The sequence below is a fragment of the Stenella coeruleoalba genome, assembly GCF_951394435.1.
Source record: "Stenella coeruleoalba genome assembly, chromosome: 9".
Lineage (NCBI taxonomy): Eukaryota > Metazoa > Chordata > Mammalia > Artiodactyla > Delphinidae > Stenella > Stenella coeruleoalba.
This window is the reverse complement of record NC_137155.1, coordinates 103,441,323-103,458,657: the sequence shown is the minus strand read 5'-3', so window position 1 is coordinate 103,458,657 and position 17,335 is coordinate 103,441,323. Positions and strand designations below refer to the sequence as shown.

At 43.2% G+C, this 17,335-nt stretch overlaps 1 protein-coding gene and 1 long non-coding RNA gene across 2 annotated transcripts in view; one reads left to right on the top strand and one right to left on the bottom strand.

The window, feature by feature from the left end:
• RNF32 (ring finger protein 32) overlaps positions 1-10,018 on the bottom strand; it is a 38,963-nt gene extending 28,945 nt beyond the window's left edge. The window contains 2 exon segments of the mRNA XM_079931893.1: positions 8,879-9,161; positions 9,953-10,018. Coding sequence (XP_079788019.1) covers positions 8,879-9,161; positions 9,953-9,967 — 298 coding nt within the window. The 5' untranslated portion in view covers positions 9,968-10,018.
• A 3,001-nt stretch (positions 10,019-13,019) lies between these two features.
• Positions 13,020-14,765, top strand: LOC307191954. The gene is made up of 3 exons (XR_013829909.1): positions 13,020-13,320; positions 13,986-14,100; positions 14,574-14,765. It is a non-coding gene; the product is annotated as an uncharacterized lncRNA (long non-coding RNA).
• Positions 14,766-17,335: the final 2,570 nt, after the last annotated feature.

Here is a 17,335-nt window from a genome sequence, read left to right as displayed (position 1 = left end):
GCCCCACCCATTAGCAGAGAGGCTGCCGAAAATCATAAGAAGTTCACAGACACCCCAAAACACACCACCAGACACAGTCCTGCCCACCAGAAAGATAAGATCCAGCCTCATCCACCAGAACACAGGCACCAGTCCCCTCCATCAGGAAGCCTCCACAAGCCACTGAACCAACCTTAGCCACTGGAGGCAGACACCGAAAACAATAGGAACTACGAAACTGCAGCCTGTGAAAAGGAGACCCCAAACACAGTAAGTTAAGCAAAATGAGAAGACAAAGAAACACACAGCAGATGAAGGAGCAAGGTAAAAACCCACCAGACCAAACAAATGAAGAGGAAATAGGCAGTCTACCTGAAAAAGAATTCAGAATAATCATAGTAAAGATGATCCAAAATCTTGGAAATAGAATAGACAAAATGCAAGAAATATTTAACAAGGACCTAGAAGAACTAAAGAGCAAACAAACAATGATGAACACCACAATAAATGAAATTAAAAATTCTCTAGAAAGAATCAATAGCAGAATAACTGAGGCAGGAGAACGGACAAGTGATGGGGAAGATAAAATAGTGGAAATAACTACTGCAGAGCAGAATAAAGAAAAAAGAATGAAAAGAATTGAGGGCAATCTTACAGACCTCTGGGACAACATTAAACGCACCAACATTCGAATTATGGGGGTCCCAGAAGAAGAAGAGAAAAAGAAAGGGACTGAGAAAATATTTGAAGAGATTATAGTTGAAAACTTCCCTAATATGGGAAAGAAAATAGTTAATCAAGTCCAGGAAGCACAGAGAGTCCCGTACAGGATAAATCCAAGGAGAAACATGCCAAGACCCATATTAATAAAACTATCAAAAATTAAATACAAAGAAAAAAATATTAAAAGCAGCAAGGGAAAAACAACAAATAACATACAAGGGAATCCCCATAAGGTTAACAGCTGATCTTTCAGCAGAAACTCTGCAAGCCAGAAGGGAATGGCAGGACATATTTAAAGTGATGAAAGGGAAAAACCTACAACCAAGATTACTCTACCCAGCAAGGATCTCATTCAGATTCGACACAGAAATCAAAACCTTTACAGACAAGCAAAAGCTAAGGGAATTCAGCACCACCAAACCAGCTTTACAACAAATGCAAAAGGAACTTTTCTAGGCAGGAAACACAAGAGAAGGAAAAGATCTACAATAACAAACCCAAAACAATTAAGAAAATGGTAATAGGAACATACATATCAATAACTACCTTAAATGTAAATGGATTAAATGCTCCAACCAAAAGACATAGACTGGCTGAATGCATACAAAAACAAGACCCGTATATATGCTGTCTACAAGAGACCTACTTTAGACCGAGGGACACATACAGACTGAAAGTGAGGGGATGGAAAAAGATATTCCATGCAAATGGAAATCAAAAGAATGCTGGGGTAGCAATTCTCATATCAGACAAAATAGCCTTTAAAATAAAGACTATTACAAGAGACAAAGAAGGACACTACATAATGATCAAGGGAATCCAAGAAGAAGATATAACAATTGTAAATATTTATGTACCCAACATAGAAGCACCTCAATACATAAGGCAAATGGTAACAGCTATAAAAGGGGAAATCGGCAGTAACACAATCACAGTAGGGGACTTTAACACCCCACTTTCACCAAAGGACAGATCATGCAAAATGAAAATAAATAAGGAAACACAAGCTTTAAATGAGACATGATACATCATTCTCAATGGTGAAAAACTGAAACCATTTCCTCTAAGATCAGGAACAGGACAAGGCTGTCCACTCTCACCACTATTATTTGACATAATTTTGTAAGTTTTAGCCACAGGAATCAGAAAAGAAAAAAGAACTAAAAGGAATCTATATCGGAAAAGAAGAAGTAAAGCTGTCACTGTTAGCAGATGACATGACACTATACATAGAGAATCCTAAAGATGCTACCAGAAAAATACTAGAGCTAATCAATGAATTTGGTAAAGTAGCAGGATACAAAATTAATGCACAGAAATCTCTTGCATTCCTCTACACTAATGATGAAAAATCTGAAAGAGAAATTAAGGAAACACTCCCATTTACCATGCAACAAAAACAATAAAATACCTAGGAATAAACCTACCTAAGGAGACAAAAGACCTGTATACAGAAAACTATTAGACACTGATAAAATAAATTAAAGATGATACAAGCAGATGGAGAGATATACCATGTTTTTGGATTGGAAGAATCAACATTGTGAAAATGACTATACTACCCAAAGCAATCTACAGATTCAATGAAATCCCTATCAAATTACCAATGGCATTTTTCACAGAACTAGAACAAAACATTTCATGATTTGTATGGAAACACAGAAGACCCTGAATAGCCAAAGCAATCTTGAGAAAGAAAAACAGAGCTGGAGGGATCAAGCTCCTGGACTTCAGACTATACTACAAAGCTACAGTCATCAAGACAGTATGGTAGTGGCACAAAAAACAGAAATATAGATCAATGGGACAGGATAGAAAGCCCAGAGATAAACCCACACACATATGGTCACCTTATCTTTGATAAAGGACACAGGAATATACAATGGAAAAAAGACAGCCTCTTTAATAAGTGGTGCTGGGAAGACTGGACAACTACATGTAAAAGAATGATGGTGCAGTGGTTGAGAGTCCGCCTGCCGGTGCAGGGGACATGGGTTCGTGCCTCGGTCCAGAAAGATCCCACATGCCATGGAGCGGGTGGGCCCGTGAGCCATGGCTGCTGAGCCTGCGTGTTCCGAGCCTGTGCTCCGCAACGGGAGAGGCCACCACAGTGAGAGGCCTGCGTACCGCAAAAAGAAAAAAAAAAAAAAAAAAAAAAAGAATGAAATTAGAACACTCCCTAACACCATACACAAAAATAAACTCAAAATGGATTAAAGACCTAAATGTAAGGGCAGGCACTATCAAACTCTTAGAGGAAAACATAGGCGGAGCACTCTATGACATAAATCATAGCAAGATCCTTTTTGACCCACCTTCTAGAGTAAGGGAAATAAAAGCAAAAAATGAACAAATGAACAAATGGGACCTAACGAAATTTAAAAGCTTTTGCACAGCAAAGGAAACCAAAAACAAGATGAAAAGACAACCCTCAGAATGGGAGAAAATATTTGCAAATGAAGCAACTGACAAAGGATTAATCTCCAAAATTTATAAGCAGCTCATGCACCTCAATATCAAAAAAACAAACGGCGCAATCCAAAAATGGGCAGAGGACCTAAACAGACATTTCTCCAAAGAAGATATACAGACTGCCAACAAACACATGAAAGAATGCTCAACATCACTAATCATTAGAGAAATGCAAATCAAAACTACAATGAGATATTATCTCACACCAGTCAGAATGGCCATCATCAAAAAATCTACAAACAATAAATGCTGGACAGGGTGTGGAGAAAAGGGAACCCTCTTGCACTGTTGGTGGGACTGTAAATTGATACAGCCACTATGGAGAACAGTATGGAGGTTCCTTAAAAAACTAAAAATAGAACTACCATATGACCCAGCAATCCCACTCCTGGGCATATACCCTGAGAAAACCATAATTCAAAAAGAGTCATGTACCAAAATGTTCATTGCAGCTCTGTTTACAATAGCCAGGACATGGAAGCAACCTAAGTGTCCATGACAGATGAATGGATAAAGAAGATGTGGCACATATATACAATGGAATATTACTCAGCCATAAAAAGAAATGAAATTGAGTAATACTGTATGCTAACACATATATATGGAATTAAAAAAAAAAGGTTCTGAAGAACCTAGGGGCAGGACAGCAATAAAGATGCAGACGTAGAGAATGGACTTGAGGACATGGGGAGGGGGAAAGGTAAGCTGGGACGAAGTGAGAGAGTGGCATGGACATATATACACTACCAAATGTAAAGTGGATAGCTAGTGGGAAGCAGCTGCATAGCACAGGGAGACCATCTCAGTGCTTTGTGACCATGCAAGAGGGAGGATATATGGGGATATATGTATAGCTGATTCACTTTTTTATAAAGCAGAAACTAAGACACCATTGTAAAGCAGTTATACTCCAATAAAGACATTAAAAAAAAAAAGAGCATGTGGTCCAACCTCATTAGTAACTAATATGCATAATAATTAGATTTTTAAAATAAGAGCTCCTGAAAGAATGACTCATTTACTCCAAATTGGGATTCTCTTCCTGATGTCTAATTTGCATCTACCCTGCTCAGGTGACTGTTCCGAGGCTGCTCGATCATTTCTGTAAACTGTACCTGCACATGGAAGACAGTCACTAAATCACTGTCACATTCTCCAAGCCTGTGCCTCTCCTGTGAGATGCCGTGTCTAGGACAGAACTAGCACTGTTAGCAGTTCTGGGGAGAATGATAAAGTGTCCACTGGGCACTGCAGCAACCTCAGGCTCCCTCTTCGTGGTTCAGCTCCTGCCCACAGGCCTTCAGCTCCTCTGCCATCCATCACCTGCCTTCGGACGCAAGTCCCAGCCAAACTTACTTTCCATACCCAGCATCACTGAAAACTTCATGGTGCTTCATCAAAAAATTAAATATAGAATTACCATATGATCCAGCAACTCCTCCTCTTGGTGTATTCGCCAAAGAACTGAAAGCAGGGACTCAAGCAGATATTTCTACACCAATGTTCACAGCAGCATTATTCACAGTAACCGAAAGGGAGAAACAAGTGTCCATTGATGGAATGGATAAACCAAATGTGCTATATGCAGGTAATGGAATGGTATTCCATCCTAAACAAGAATGAAATTCTGATAGTGCTACAACATGAACGGACCTTGGAGATGTTATGCTAAAAGCAATAAGCACAAAAGCACAAGTATCGTATGACTGCTCTTATACGCGGCTCCTAAAGCAGTCAGATTCGTAGAGACACAAAGTGAATTCGCGGTTGCCCAAGGCTGGGGGCGGGGACAGAGTTTGGGAAGATGAAAACGTCCTGGAGCCGGACAGCAGCGATGGTCGCTCAACAGTGGGAATGCGCTTAATGCTACTCAACTGTGTGCTTAAAAATGGTTGAAATGGTAAATTTGATGGTATGTATATATTTTCTCTCTTTTTTTTTAACATCTTTATTGGAGTATAATTGCTTTACAATGGTGTGTTAGTTTCTGCTGTATAACAAAGTGAATCAGTTATACATATACGTACATCCCCATATCTCCTCCCTCTTGCACCTCCCTCCCTCCCACCATCCCTATCCCACCCCTCTAGGTGGTCACAAAGCACGGAGCTGGTCTCCCTGTGCTATGCAGCTGCTTCCCACTAGCTATCAGTATTACACTTGGTAGTGTATACATGTCCATGCCACTCTCTCGCTTTGTCACAGCTCACCCTTCCCCCTCCCCATATCCTCAAGTCCATTCTCCAGTAGGTCTGTGTCTTTATTGCTGTCTAACCCCTAGGTTATTCATGACATTTTTTTTCTCTTAAATTCCATATATATGTGTTAGCATATGGTATTTGTCTTTCTCTTTCTGACTTACTTCACTCTGTATGACAGACTCTAGGTCCATCCACCTCATTACAAATAGCTCAATTTCGTTTCTTTTTATAGCTGAATAATATTCCATTGTATATATGTGCCACATCTTTATCCATTCATCCGATGATGGACACTTAGGTTGTTTCCATGTCCTGGCTATTGTAAATAGAGCTGCAATGAACATTTTGGTACATAACTATTTTTTTTTTTTTTTTTTTTTGCGGTATGTGGGCCTCTCACTGCTGTGGCCTCTCCCGTTGCGGAGCACAGGCTCCAGGTGCGCAGGCTCAGCGGCCATGGCTCACGGGCCCAGCCGCTCCGTGGCATGTGAGATCTTCCCGGACCGGGGCACGAACCCGTGTCCCCTGCATCGGCAGGCGGACTCTCAACCACTGCGCCACCAGGGAAGCCCCATGACTCTTTTTGAATTATGGTTTTCTCAGGGTATATGTCCAGTAGTGGGATTGCTGTGTCATATGGTAGTTCTATTTTTAGTTTCTTAAGGAATCTCCATACTGTTCTCCATAGTGGCTGTACCAATTCACATTCCCACCAGCAGCGCAAGAGTGTTCCCTTTTCTCCACACCCTGTCCAGCATTTATTGTTTCTAGATTTTTGATGATGGCCATTCTGACTGGTGTGAGATGATATCTCATTGTAGTTTTGATTTGCATTTCTCTAATGATTAATGATGTTGAGCATGCTTTCATGTGTTTGTTGGCAGTCTGTATATCTTCTTTAGAGAAATGTCTGTTTAGGTCTTCTGCCCATTTTTGGATTGGGTTGTTTGTTTTTTTGTTATTGAGCTGCATGAGCTGCTTATAAATTTTGGAGATTAATCCTTTGTCAGTTGCTTCATTTGCAAATATTTTCTCCCATTCTGAGGGTTGTCTTTTCATCTTGTTTATGGTTTCCTTTGCTGTGCAAAAGCTCTGAAGTTTCATTAGGTCCCATTTGTTTATTTTTGTTTTTATTTCCATTTCTCTAGGAGGTGGGTCAAAAAGGATCTTGTTGTGATTTATGTCATAGAGTGTTCTGCCTATGTTTTCCTCTAAGAGTTTGATAGTGTCTGGCCTTACATTTAGGTCTTTAATCCATTTTGAGTTTATTTTTGTGTATGGTGTTAGGGAGTGTTCTGATTTCATTCTTTTACATGCATCTGTCCAGTTTTCCCAGCACCACTTATTGAAGAGGCTGTCTTTTCTCCACTGTATATTCTTGCCTCTTTTATCAAAGATAAGGTGACCATATGTGCGTGGGTTTATCTCTGGACTTTCTATCCTGTTCCATTGATATATATTTCTGTTTTTGTGCCAGTACCATACTGTCTTGATGACTGTAGCTTTGTAGTATAGTCTGAAGTCCAGGAGCCTGATTCCTCCAGCTCCATTTTTCTTTCTCAAGATTGCTTTGGCTATTCAGGGTCTTTTGTGTTTCCATACAAATTCTGAAATTTTTTGCTCTAGTCTGTGAAAAATGCCATTGGTAATTTGATAGGGGTTGCATTGAATCTGTAGATTGCTTTGGGTAGTATAGTCATTTTCACAATGTTGATTCTTCCAGTCCAAGAACATGGTATATCTCTCCAACTATTTGTATCATCTTTAATGTCTTTCATCAATGTCTTATAATTTTCTGCATACAGGTCTTTTGTCTCCTTAGGTAGGTTTATTCCTAGGTATTTTATAATTTTTATTGCAATGGTAAATAGCAGAGTCTCCATAATTTCACTCTCAGATTTTTCATCCTTAGTGTATATGAATGCAAGGGATTTCTGTGCATTAATTTTGTATCCTGCTACTTTACCAAATTCATTGATTAGCTCTAGTTGTTTTCTGGTAGCATCTTTAGGATTCTCTATGTATAGTATCATGTCATCTGCAAACAGTGACAGCTTTACTTCTTCTTTTCCGATTTGGATTCGTTGTATTTTTCTTCTCTGATTGCTGTGGCTAAGACTTCCAAAAATATGTTGAATAATAGTGGTGAGAGTGGGCAGATGTAATGTATATTTTACCACAACAAAAATTTTAAAACCCCATGCCCCTCTCCTCATCCGACCCCTCGCGTTTCTTCCCTGCTCTCCCGGTCTCCTCCACCCCGGCTCACCAGGCTCCGCCACTCTGTTCTTATTTCAGTATTTCAGCTCCTCAAATGCCCCAGGTCTCTTGCCTCAGAGCCCTGCCTCTGTCTTCTCCTCCATGAAGAACATTCTTCCTCTGTTCTTCACAGGGATAAACACTTTTTATCCTTTGAATCTATGGCAGAAGCTAGCTCATGTTCACCAGCCTGTTCCCCTCCTCCTGGGCACACAGCTGGACCTTACTTCCCAGCCTCCCTTGCTAAAAATAAAAATAAGAAATAAAAATCAAAACCTTTTCTTTTCCTAACTTTGCAGTTTAAAATAATCTCGGACTTGTAAACGGTTGTAAAACCGTGTAAAGAATCCTCATGTGCCTTGCACTCGGCCTCCCCAGATGTTCACATTTTACACGCCCTGAGTGCAGTGGTCCAATCTAGCAATTTATGTTGATCCAACGCTCTTGATTAATCTATACTCCCCACAGGATGTCGTTCTTGTCTCACTGACGTCGTTTTGTTCTGACCCTGATCACTCACAGGGCTCAGTTGGCCTGTCCCCTTGGCCTCCCAGGATCTGGGACAGCACCTCAGTCTTTATTTGCTTCTCTTGACGCTTTTGCAGAGCACTGGCCAGGAACTGTGTAGAATGTCCTTCCACCTGGGTCATCTAAGGTTTCCTCAGAGTTACATTTGGAGATGCATCTTTGGCGAGAACGCCCTAGGAGGGATCTGCGTCTTTCTGAGAGCCTGGCGTTGGACTTTGTCACTTGGTAAAGGTGCTGGCGCTTCTCCTGTGGTGAGCTGGTCCCCGGGGTAATGCCATGAGGCTGTGCCCCGACCTGTGTCTCAACGCGACTCCCCTGCTAGTTCCAGCGTCCTCAGATGGTTGTTATCAGTGTGCTCTTTACCACATGGTGATTTTCTATTTCTAGTTCTGGTCTACTATACTTATAGTTGTCATTCTACTGTAAGAAAGAGCCTTCCCCATTACTTATTTATTTCTTCAGTTATTTATTTATGTCACTGTAGATTAATGGATATCTACTTTATTCTGTTTTACTGATTCTTACTCTACTTATCATTACTATCTTCATTTTCTTACTCAAATTGGCCCCATTATCACTTTTAAACTTCAGTACAGACATATCTTTCTGTAAGATCATAAGTTAAAATAATTTCTGTACCAGAGAAAATGGTACTATTAATCTCAACCAGATTCTTTAGGTCTAATAAGTCAAAATATGAATGAAGATCAGCTTACCTAAAGTTAGTGGTGGTGGTTTTGGATCAAGAACGTATTCTTTTTCTGGATCTTCCGCTTTAGGGCCTTGTGTGGTTTTTTTAAGTCCAGTATCTATTGTTGCTTTTGTATTTCTTTTTAGAGACTTGGATCTGTTCTCTGTCCAAGAATGTACATTTGTACATTTGTCCTTTGTCTTAGAATGATCTGCTATTGAAAGATTTCCAAGTTGAAGATCACGTAACATGTGATCTTGTAAAGCCACTGCAGTGACTGCTAAGTTATCCTGTTTAGATGAATGACCCTAGAAAGTGGGGAAAAAAGCCTTACATGCAGAACATTATCGAATGTACCATTTACAGGAAAGCTTATGCTCTAACAGTCAACCTGGATGCCACACCAGACCAAATCCAGTAGTAAAGGATGCTTCACCCAGCATTACCCAGGTCAGGGGAGCAAAGCCCAGTCTCACCATTTATGCTAACGACATAGTAACATCTTTTCACTTAATTACTAAGGCCTTAATCGTAATATGAATAAATGCATTCTGACGTATATAAGCTGTGCGTGCCTGAGCACATTCTGTTTCACTATAATTAGACTCCAGGCAAAGCTTACTTCTGTTACACTAAAGAGAAACTTGCATTTACGTGTATGCTTTTTTAGTGAAAACTTATACAAAATACAATTTCCATGCAGCTAAGAGATGCTTACACCAAGTACTACAGCTGACAGTTCCTCACTGAAGCAAGGTTTGCAAACTATTTTTTATACTTTCAAATAGCTGAATTAAAATATATTCATGAGTGGGGCTTCCCTGGTGGCGCAGTGGTTGAGAGTCCGCCTGCCGATGCAGGGGACGCGGGTTCGTGCCCTGGTCCGGGAAGATCCCACGTGCCGCGGAGTGGCTGGGCCGGTGAGCCATGGCCGCTGAGCCTGCGCATCCAGAGCCTGCGCTCCGCAACACGAGAGGCCACAACAGTGAGAGGCCCGCGTACCACAAAAAAAAAAAAAAAAAAAAAATATATATATATATATATATATATATATATTCATGAGTAAAACAATGTGTATGTTTTAAAAAGGATTTTGTACCTTATTTTTTAACATGCTGACCCAGGAGAAGTGGTTTCTTGGCTATATCAAATTATATCATCATTTCATATCCCAGTCCTTTGATTCTTCTACTGTAAAAAAGCCAACAGAAAGCCAACGTTAGGGTGTACCTAAAATCTGATGAAGTTTACGGGGAAGAGAAACATGGAGAGTCTAAGTGATGATGATGAGTGCGCACCAGCACAGCACTAAGCTCTCTGCTCTGATCCCAGAGGAACTCAAGCCGGTCGTGACTCGATCCACCTGTCCTCAAGCAGTTCTCCTGATAGTTGGAGGGAACCTATTAATATGAATGAGAACAATCTGTTGCTAAATATAATGTGACTATATGTGAATACAACAAAATTTCAGACTACAAAGATCAGAGAATGTAAGTGAAATACCTCTTAAAGGGATAAGATTAAAACAGGGATTTGAAGGACAGAGAGCAGGCAATGAACATGCTACCCCACAGGTACAAGAAAAGCACAGGCACTCCAGAACTCAGCAGGTGTTTATGTTTTAGAGAAGGGAACAGTGGACGCTCTGGGATGTAAAAGGAATACTGTCTGACTTCACTCTGTCCACAACAGAGACATACATGGCTTCTAATCTTGCTCTACCTGTTTATACAAGATACGCAGCATATCTGAGTCTGTTCCCCCACCTCAAGACAGATATAATAACACTCTCCTTGCAGGGTTACTGTTAGGATTAAATGAGACAACCTTTGTAAAGTATCTAAAATAGGTCCTTCTACACAGAAGATACTCTGTAAACAGTTATGCTTGATCCAGTTCCCTTCAAAGCTGATGGAAAGGCGCTTCCCTGGTGGCGCAGTGGTTAAGAATCCTCCTGCCAATGCAGGGGACACAGGTTCAAGCCCTGGTCTGGAAAGATCCCACATGCAGTGGTGCAACTAAGCCCACGTGCCACAACTACTGAGCCTGCGCTCTAGAGCCCACGAGCCACAACTACTGAGCCCACGTGTCACAACTACTGAAGCCCGCACGCCCAGAGCCTGTGCTCCGCAACAAGAGAAGCCGCCGCAATGAGGAGACCACGCACCGCAACAAAGAGTAGCCCCCGCTCGCCGCAACTAGGGAAAAGCCTGCGTGCAGCAACGGAGACCCAACGCAGCCACACACACACACAAAAAGCTGGTGGAAGAATTTGGAATTGGCCCTTTCAGTTTTTAGACAAGGGTATATCTTATGAAGACAAGAGTACAAAATATATTGGGATAGGGAGGAACAGTAAACTGCTGGAGTAATTAGGGAGTACTGCTGAGGGCTTGATTGTAAGACAAGAGACAAATTAATCCCAAACATGTATCTCAGGATCAACACCTACATTCAGTTAGTCCCACAGAATGAGCTTCCTAAGGGGTGAGTGCAGAATGAGGAAAGCAAGCACAGTGGAAAGGAGTCTGTGAGATCCCCAAGACCCCTCAGCAGTGAGGTGACAGCTTCTACGGCAACCCCATTCCCCTTCAATTCTGGCATCAAGAGGAGAATGAAGGAGTTTCCATCTAATATTTCATCACAACAGTCTAGGCTGAAGAAATGGTAGAAGGTATTTAAAATGCTGAAAGATCACTAACAGAATCTTCTACTTTCAAAATGCCTACAACCTGGCAGAATATAGTTTGCATCATCCTAAAAATTGTTTAATAATCATAGCTAGCTATCTGCAGTCGACAATTTTATCTCAAGTGTCTACACTGTAAGCCACTGGGCTTAACATCAAGAGCTTTTAAAAACTGTGCCCCTTGTAAGTCCTGTAGTGTCGTTAAATTTCAACATTAGAAACTATTTTCAACTATTTAGTCCAACTTCATTTTAAAAGGAGAAAACATATCCAGAGATTACTGACTCCTCCAAAATTATATAATTAGTCTGTGGCAGCAGTACGGTTAGAAACTTAATCCTTACCCAGTATTAAGAGCTAAAATTAATAGGAATATTTTTTCTTCGTAAATTCCATTGTTAACAATTAGTTAAAAGAGGTAGTGCTTGGTAAAAAGATACCACTGTGGTGGCAAAATTGTTACCGATTTGTCTAAGTGACTTTAAGCTAATTTATAAACATGCTAGTTAAAAACACAGGAACACCAGAGAAAGTTTTTAAAAGACAATTGGACACACTGTGTTGCCAGGTTTTATAACTTAGGAATTCCTTGTTTTACATTTTTGATGAGATTCCACCCAGGTTGGCCAGAAGCACAGAAACAGTTGTAGAATGACAGTCCTCCTGTCCCTGGGTATCCGTGGGACTGGTTCCAGGACCCGCCGGTTTTCACCAAAACCCCAGGATGCTCAAGTCCCAGAATCAGCCTCCACCCGACCCCCGTCCTCCGCCAGGGAGAGTGTAGCACTGCGGTACGTATTTACTGAAGAAAATCCGGGTGTGGCCTGCAGGTGGGCCCCGCAGTTCACATCCTCGTTCAAGGGTCAACTGCATATGTTAACCGTGGGCCCCCTTTCAGTAACGGGCTGGTTGTGGTTCTCAGTGACCGTTCTAGGCCCTCCCAAGGGATGGCCACGGAGTAGGCGGGCTGCCCTGGGGACCCGAGGACCTTTGGGTCTGCACAGGACAGTCCCGGCCGCTCCCGCCCCCAGGGCGCCCCCTCCCCTGCCCTCCCCAACCCATCCCACCTCTCCACCCTACTCCACCCGGGGCCGCACCTGCAGCGGAACCGACCCCGCCCTCTGCACACACACCGCGGCCGACGCCCTCCCCCTCTGCGGCTCGCTGTTGCCTAGCAACCGCCGCCGCTCCGGTCACACGTCAGCGCGCATGCTCAACGGCCCAGTCCTGCCCCACGCTGAGCACCATTTTCCGGAAGCCCGCTGCGGCTCTGCCACAGTGCGCATGCTCGCAGGTCCCGCCCTTCGTGCAGCCACACTGCGCATGCTCACCGGCTCTGCCCTGACCATAGTGCAGAAGCCTCTATCGCTTGGGCGGTGCTTTTACACCGCGCATGCTCATCTGCTGCGCGCCGCACACGGCCGCGCCGCGCATGCTCGCCGCCGCGCGCGCTCGCGCAAGTGTCGGGGGCGGAGTGTGGAGTGCGGGGTGCGGGCGCACGTGGGGTGCGGAGGCACGTGGGGCGCGTCGTCGAGTTCCCCGGCTCCGTGGTTTCCTTCGCTTAGCGCTCGCCAGATTTCGGCGCCCGGAGCGCGCCCTGCTGCGGGTCCTGGAGCCCTGACTGCCCAGAAAGCCAGGCCGCTGGCCCTGCCTCGGGTGTAGCCTGGACACGCCTGGCCCACTTCCTTTCCCTTCTTTAAGCATCACATCCTGCACTGCCCGTTGTCCAGTGTCCGAAAACCATTGTTTCTTATATTTGAATTTTTTAGTTGACGGAGGTAAGCTTAAATCCAGTCGGTAACGCTTCATCGCGGCACAACGCAGAGGCCAATAGAAGTTTGTTGAGACAGTGACTCAGCTGTGCTATTTAAACTTTTATTGAAATGAAGTTCAGCTGAAAGTACAGAGAAAAAATACAAAATGCAAATAGTCCTTTTTTTTTTTCACTTCTCTGAAAGTGAGGTCTAAAGAAGTTACCAAGTTGATTGGAAATAGGTCATTGATTGTTAAAGGCCTAGAAGTTAAAGTTTTTGATGTACATTGGAGTAAATGATACACTGATGAAACAAGATAATCTGAAGCTTTATTGAAGATAATTTTTTTCCTAATGGAATTAAATTTTCTAAGATGGCCACTCCTATTTGGAAGTTTGTTGAAACAGACTAAAAACAAGGTAAAATTTTTTGATAAAGCCAAATTAAATTCATAATGAAGTTCATAATCTTTCACATAATATTTCAAACTTTTCCGACAAATATTGTAATCTTGATTTACATTCCAGTTGGTGATGGGTCTAGGAGACAAGTAAGGGTCACTAGTCCTCAGGACCTTTTGTTTTGTGACTCAGCACAGAGGAAAGAGTGGGAAAGCTTTGGATTCAGATAGGTAGATCTTACTTTTGGGTTCTATGTGTAAAGGGGACATTTCTTACTTCTCCCCTCAGTATCCACGAGCCCTTCTCCACCAGTTGTCCTGGGGATGCTTCAGTCCTGGGATGGAACATATGCCCAGCTTCAGCTCATCAGAAAATCTCAGTGCCCTGGCCATAGTGACTCACAGTAAGTCCCCTACATATGAACGAGATCCATTCTGAGAGTGTGTTCATAAGTCCAGTGTGTAAGTCCAACAGAGCTAGCCTAGGTACTCAACTAACACAATCGGCTATATAGTACTGTAATAGGTTTATAATACTTTTCACATAAAGAATACATAAAAAACAAAGAATGAAGAAAATGTTTTCAATCTTATAGTACAATACCTTGAAAAGTACAGTAGTACAGAACAACAGGTGACACACAGGGGCTGGCATCCAGTGAACAGGCAAGAAGAGTTACTGACTGGAGGAGGGAGAGGAGGTGGGAGACGGTAGAGCTGAAGGATCATCAATAGGGGACGGACGGCAGCTGCAGTGTCGCTCACGCCGGATGCTGATGGCACAGGTTCTGGTTCCTTGCTGGATTCAATTCTATCTACCCTCCTGAAAAAACGATCCAGTGATGTCTGGGTAGTAGCTCTGTTTTTCTCGTCATAGGTGACGCGGTAGCACTGGATTGCATTCTGAAGGGCTGCTGCAACCTTCGTGTGCCGTTCTACGTTTGGGTCCTGTCCCTCAAAAACTCACAGTGCCTCCTCAAATAAAGAAAATCCCCTTGCCATTTCCTGCGTCGCGAATCTCTTCTTAGCAGTACCAGCTACATCACCGCTGCTTTTACGCTTGCTTCCGGACATCCTGGGCTAGAAATGAAGGTACTGTACTGCTCTACTCTATACAGTACTGTACAGTGACGTACACAAAAGCACAGCCCCTTGTAGAGGATGCACGCATGTGACCACGTCCACCAGACACGTGAACTACCTTACGTGACTGGACGTGTGAACGCACGTTCGCATCTCTGAAAGTTCGAAACTTGAAGGTTCGTGTGTAGAGGACTTACTGTCATTGGAATGAGCATAGGACCTAGTGGGGCTGATCAGATGGACTCAGTATATTTGTGGCAGCTACTGGAAAATTCCTTTAATTCTTCCTACTGAACGTAGAAACAAGAAAAGACGTGAAACTGCAGCTGTGCTGGCTATCTTGTCATTACAAGGTGAGAGCCTGAAGCTGTTGGGGGCCATCGTGAACCTCCGAAGGAGGATTATACAGGAAGTGGCAGAGATTTGGACAGAGTCCAAGCCCTGGTGAGATAGTTTAAGCCCTGAAGGTAGCCCAGCTCTGAGTCTTTCCACTTACCTGAGTGAATAAATCCCCTTTATGCTTCAGCCAGTTGAAGTCTGGTTTTCTGTTACTTGTAATGGGAAGAATTCAAATGACAAATAGGTATATTATTACCACCTTAAGGCTCTGGTGGGCTTAAGACGGCATACGCATGTGAGCTGCTTAGCCCAGGGCCTGCTAATCTTTGTATCCATTTTAAGGTATTTTTATTGAACGTAAGCATCTAAGAAAAATTCCCATTTTAAAAATTCCTTCCCTCCGTCCAAGTGTTTAGAATTTCAGGACAGTTTTACTACCTGCATGTTTTCTATCCTAAAGAAATGGGTCTTTCTTCTTAGCTACACAGAATATTTTTCTGCAGGCATTTGCTTGAAAACTTAGTCTTGCAATTATTACTTTGTAATTCTTGACAGAAAGCATAGCTGACATGATTGTTATTTGAAGATGTTATGAGGACCATGTTCCTCACCCTCCTCCAGATAGAGTGTTCTGTCCATCATCAGAGTGTGACATTCTTGGATGGGAAGGGTTCAATAACTTGTGTAACCCACCTTTCTCACTCCCAAAAGCATGCTGTCAGTGATGTGTAGTTACGCTTCTAGCGTTTTTGTTTGTTTGTTTCAAGATGGGCTTAAGAGATTGCCGTATGTAGAGTGTGTTTGCATCCTCTGAAAATCCCGAGTGCATTTTCCAAAGTACTGTCCAGTGCCCTTTATGGAAGCACTCATGTCACCTGAAAACTGGGTTCACCTCTCGGTGGGTCTTGAGCCAAAAGACACAACCAAGCCAAAGAGCGGGAGAAGAAAGGACTTATTCCAGAAAGTCTCCTGCATACGAATGAGTTCCAATTTGTTTGTAAGTCCAACGAAGTTAGCCTAGGTACCCAACGTTTACAGATAATGCCAGACACGTGAACTAACTTACGTGATTGGACATGTGAACGCATGTCTGCATCTTTGAAAGTTCGCAACTTGAAGTTTCATATGTAGGGGACTTCCTGTACTTGCAGCAAGTAAGGAGAACGCTGGGGATCTTTTCCAAAGTGGTGTCTCCCCAAACAGCAAAGTTGGGGAAGTTTTAAGCTAAGGGTACTTGCATATTCATGAAGGGGCTTGAGCAGAGGAGAATTCAGCACTGAATTGGGGCGAAGGTTGACAGAGTCCAAGCTTTAGTTTATCAGAGTCATGCTCTTTGAGCGTCAGTGTCATCATCCCATCCTGTACCTGGTGGGGGCCTTAATTTCTGCAGAACTCGATGACTGTATCACATTGTTATGTACATCCCTCGAGGAGGAGCTCTGTTTTATGGCTGAACTATTGTTTCTTGTTTTAAAAAATTTTTAAACTTTTTTGGCGGTACGCGGGCCTCTCACTGCTGTGGCCTCTCCCGTTGCAGAGCACAGGCTCCGGATGCGCAGGCTCAGCGGCCATGGCTCACGGGCCCAGCCGCTCCGCGGCATGTGGGATCCTCCCAGACCGGGGCACGAATCCGTGTCCCCCGCATCGGCAGGTGGACTCTCAACCACTGCGCCACCAGGGAAGCCGTGAACTATTGTTTCTTGACTGCTTTTCCTTTGGCCCTCACTTCCCTTAAGGTCAGTCATTACTGAGACCTGTTCAAAGGCAAGCATTGTGGCCAGGCTTAGATCACAAAATGGCTCAGGCCCGAAGTGGCTTCTCTTATGTCTAGAAAACCATGCCCGTTCCCTTTCTCTGGGGTCCCCCTACCCTATCTGCTCACACTTGCATGATTAATATATTTTAGAATTTCAAAAACATGCATTGGATGTTCTGGGAATGGTCTGAAGAGAAAGGTGTAAGGTCGGATCTTAACAAACGGCACCGCGAAACAGGAAAGCTTCAAGTGAGCTTTATTAGGGAGCGCTCCCGGGCGAGGTTCACTGGTCCGTGAGAAAGGGGCCAGAGAAGTCACGCCCGGGCGAGGGTTGGGCAAGATTTTATAGGGGAAGAAGGGAAAGGGGTGTGGTCAATCTGGGAGGGCGCAGGGTATTCCTTATTTGGTGGTCTTTTCGGGTATCCTGGGGGACCGTTAGTCCCACCCCTCGAAAGGCGGGA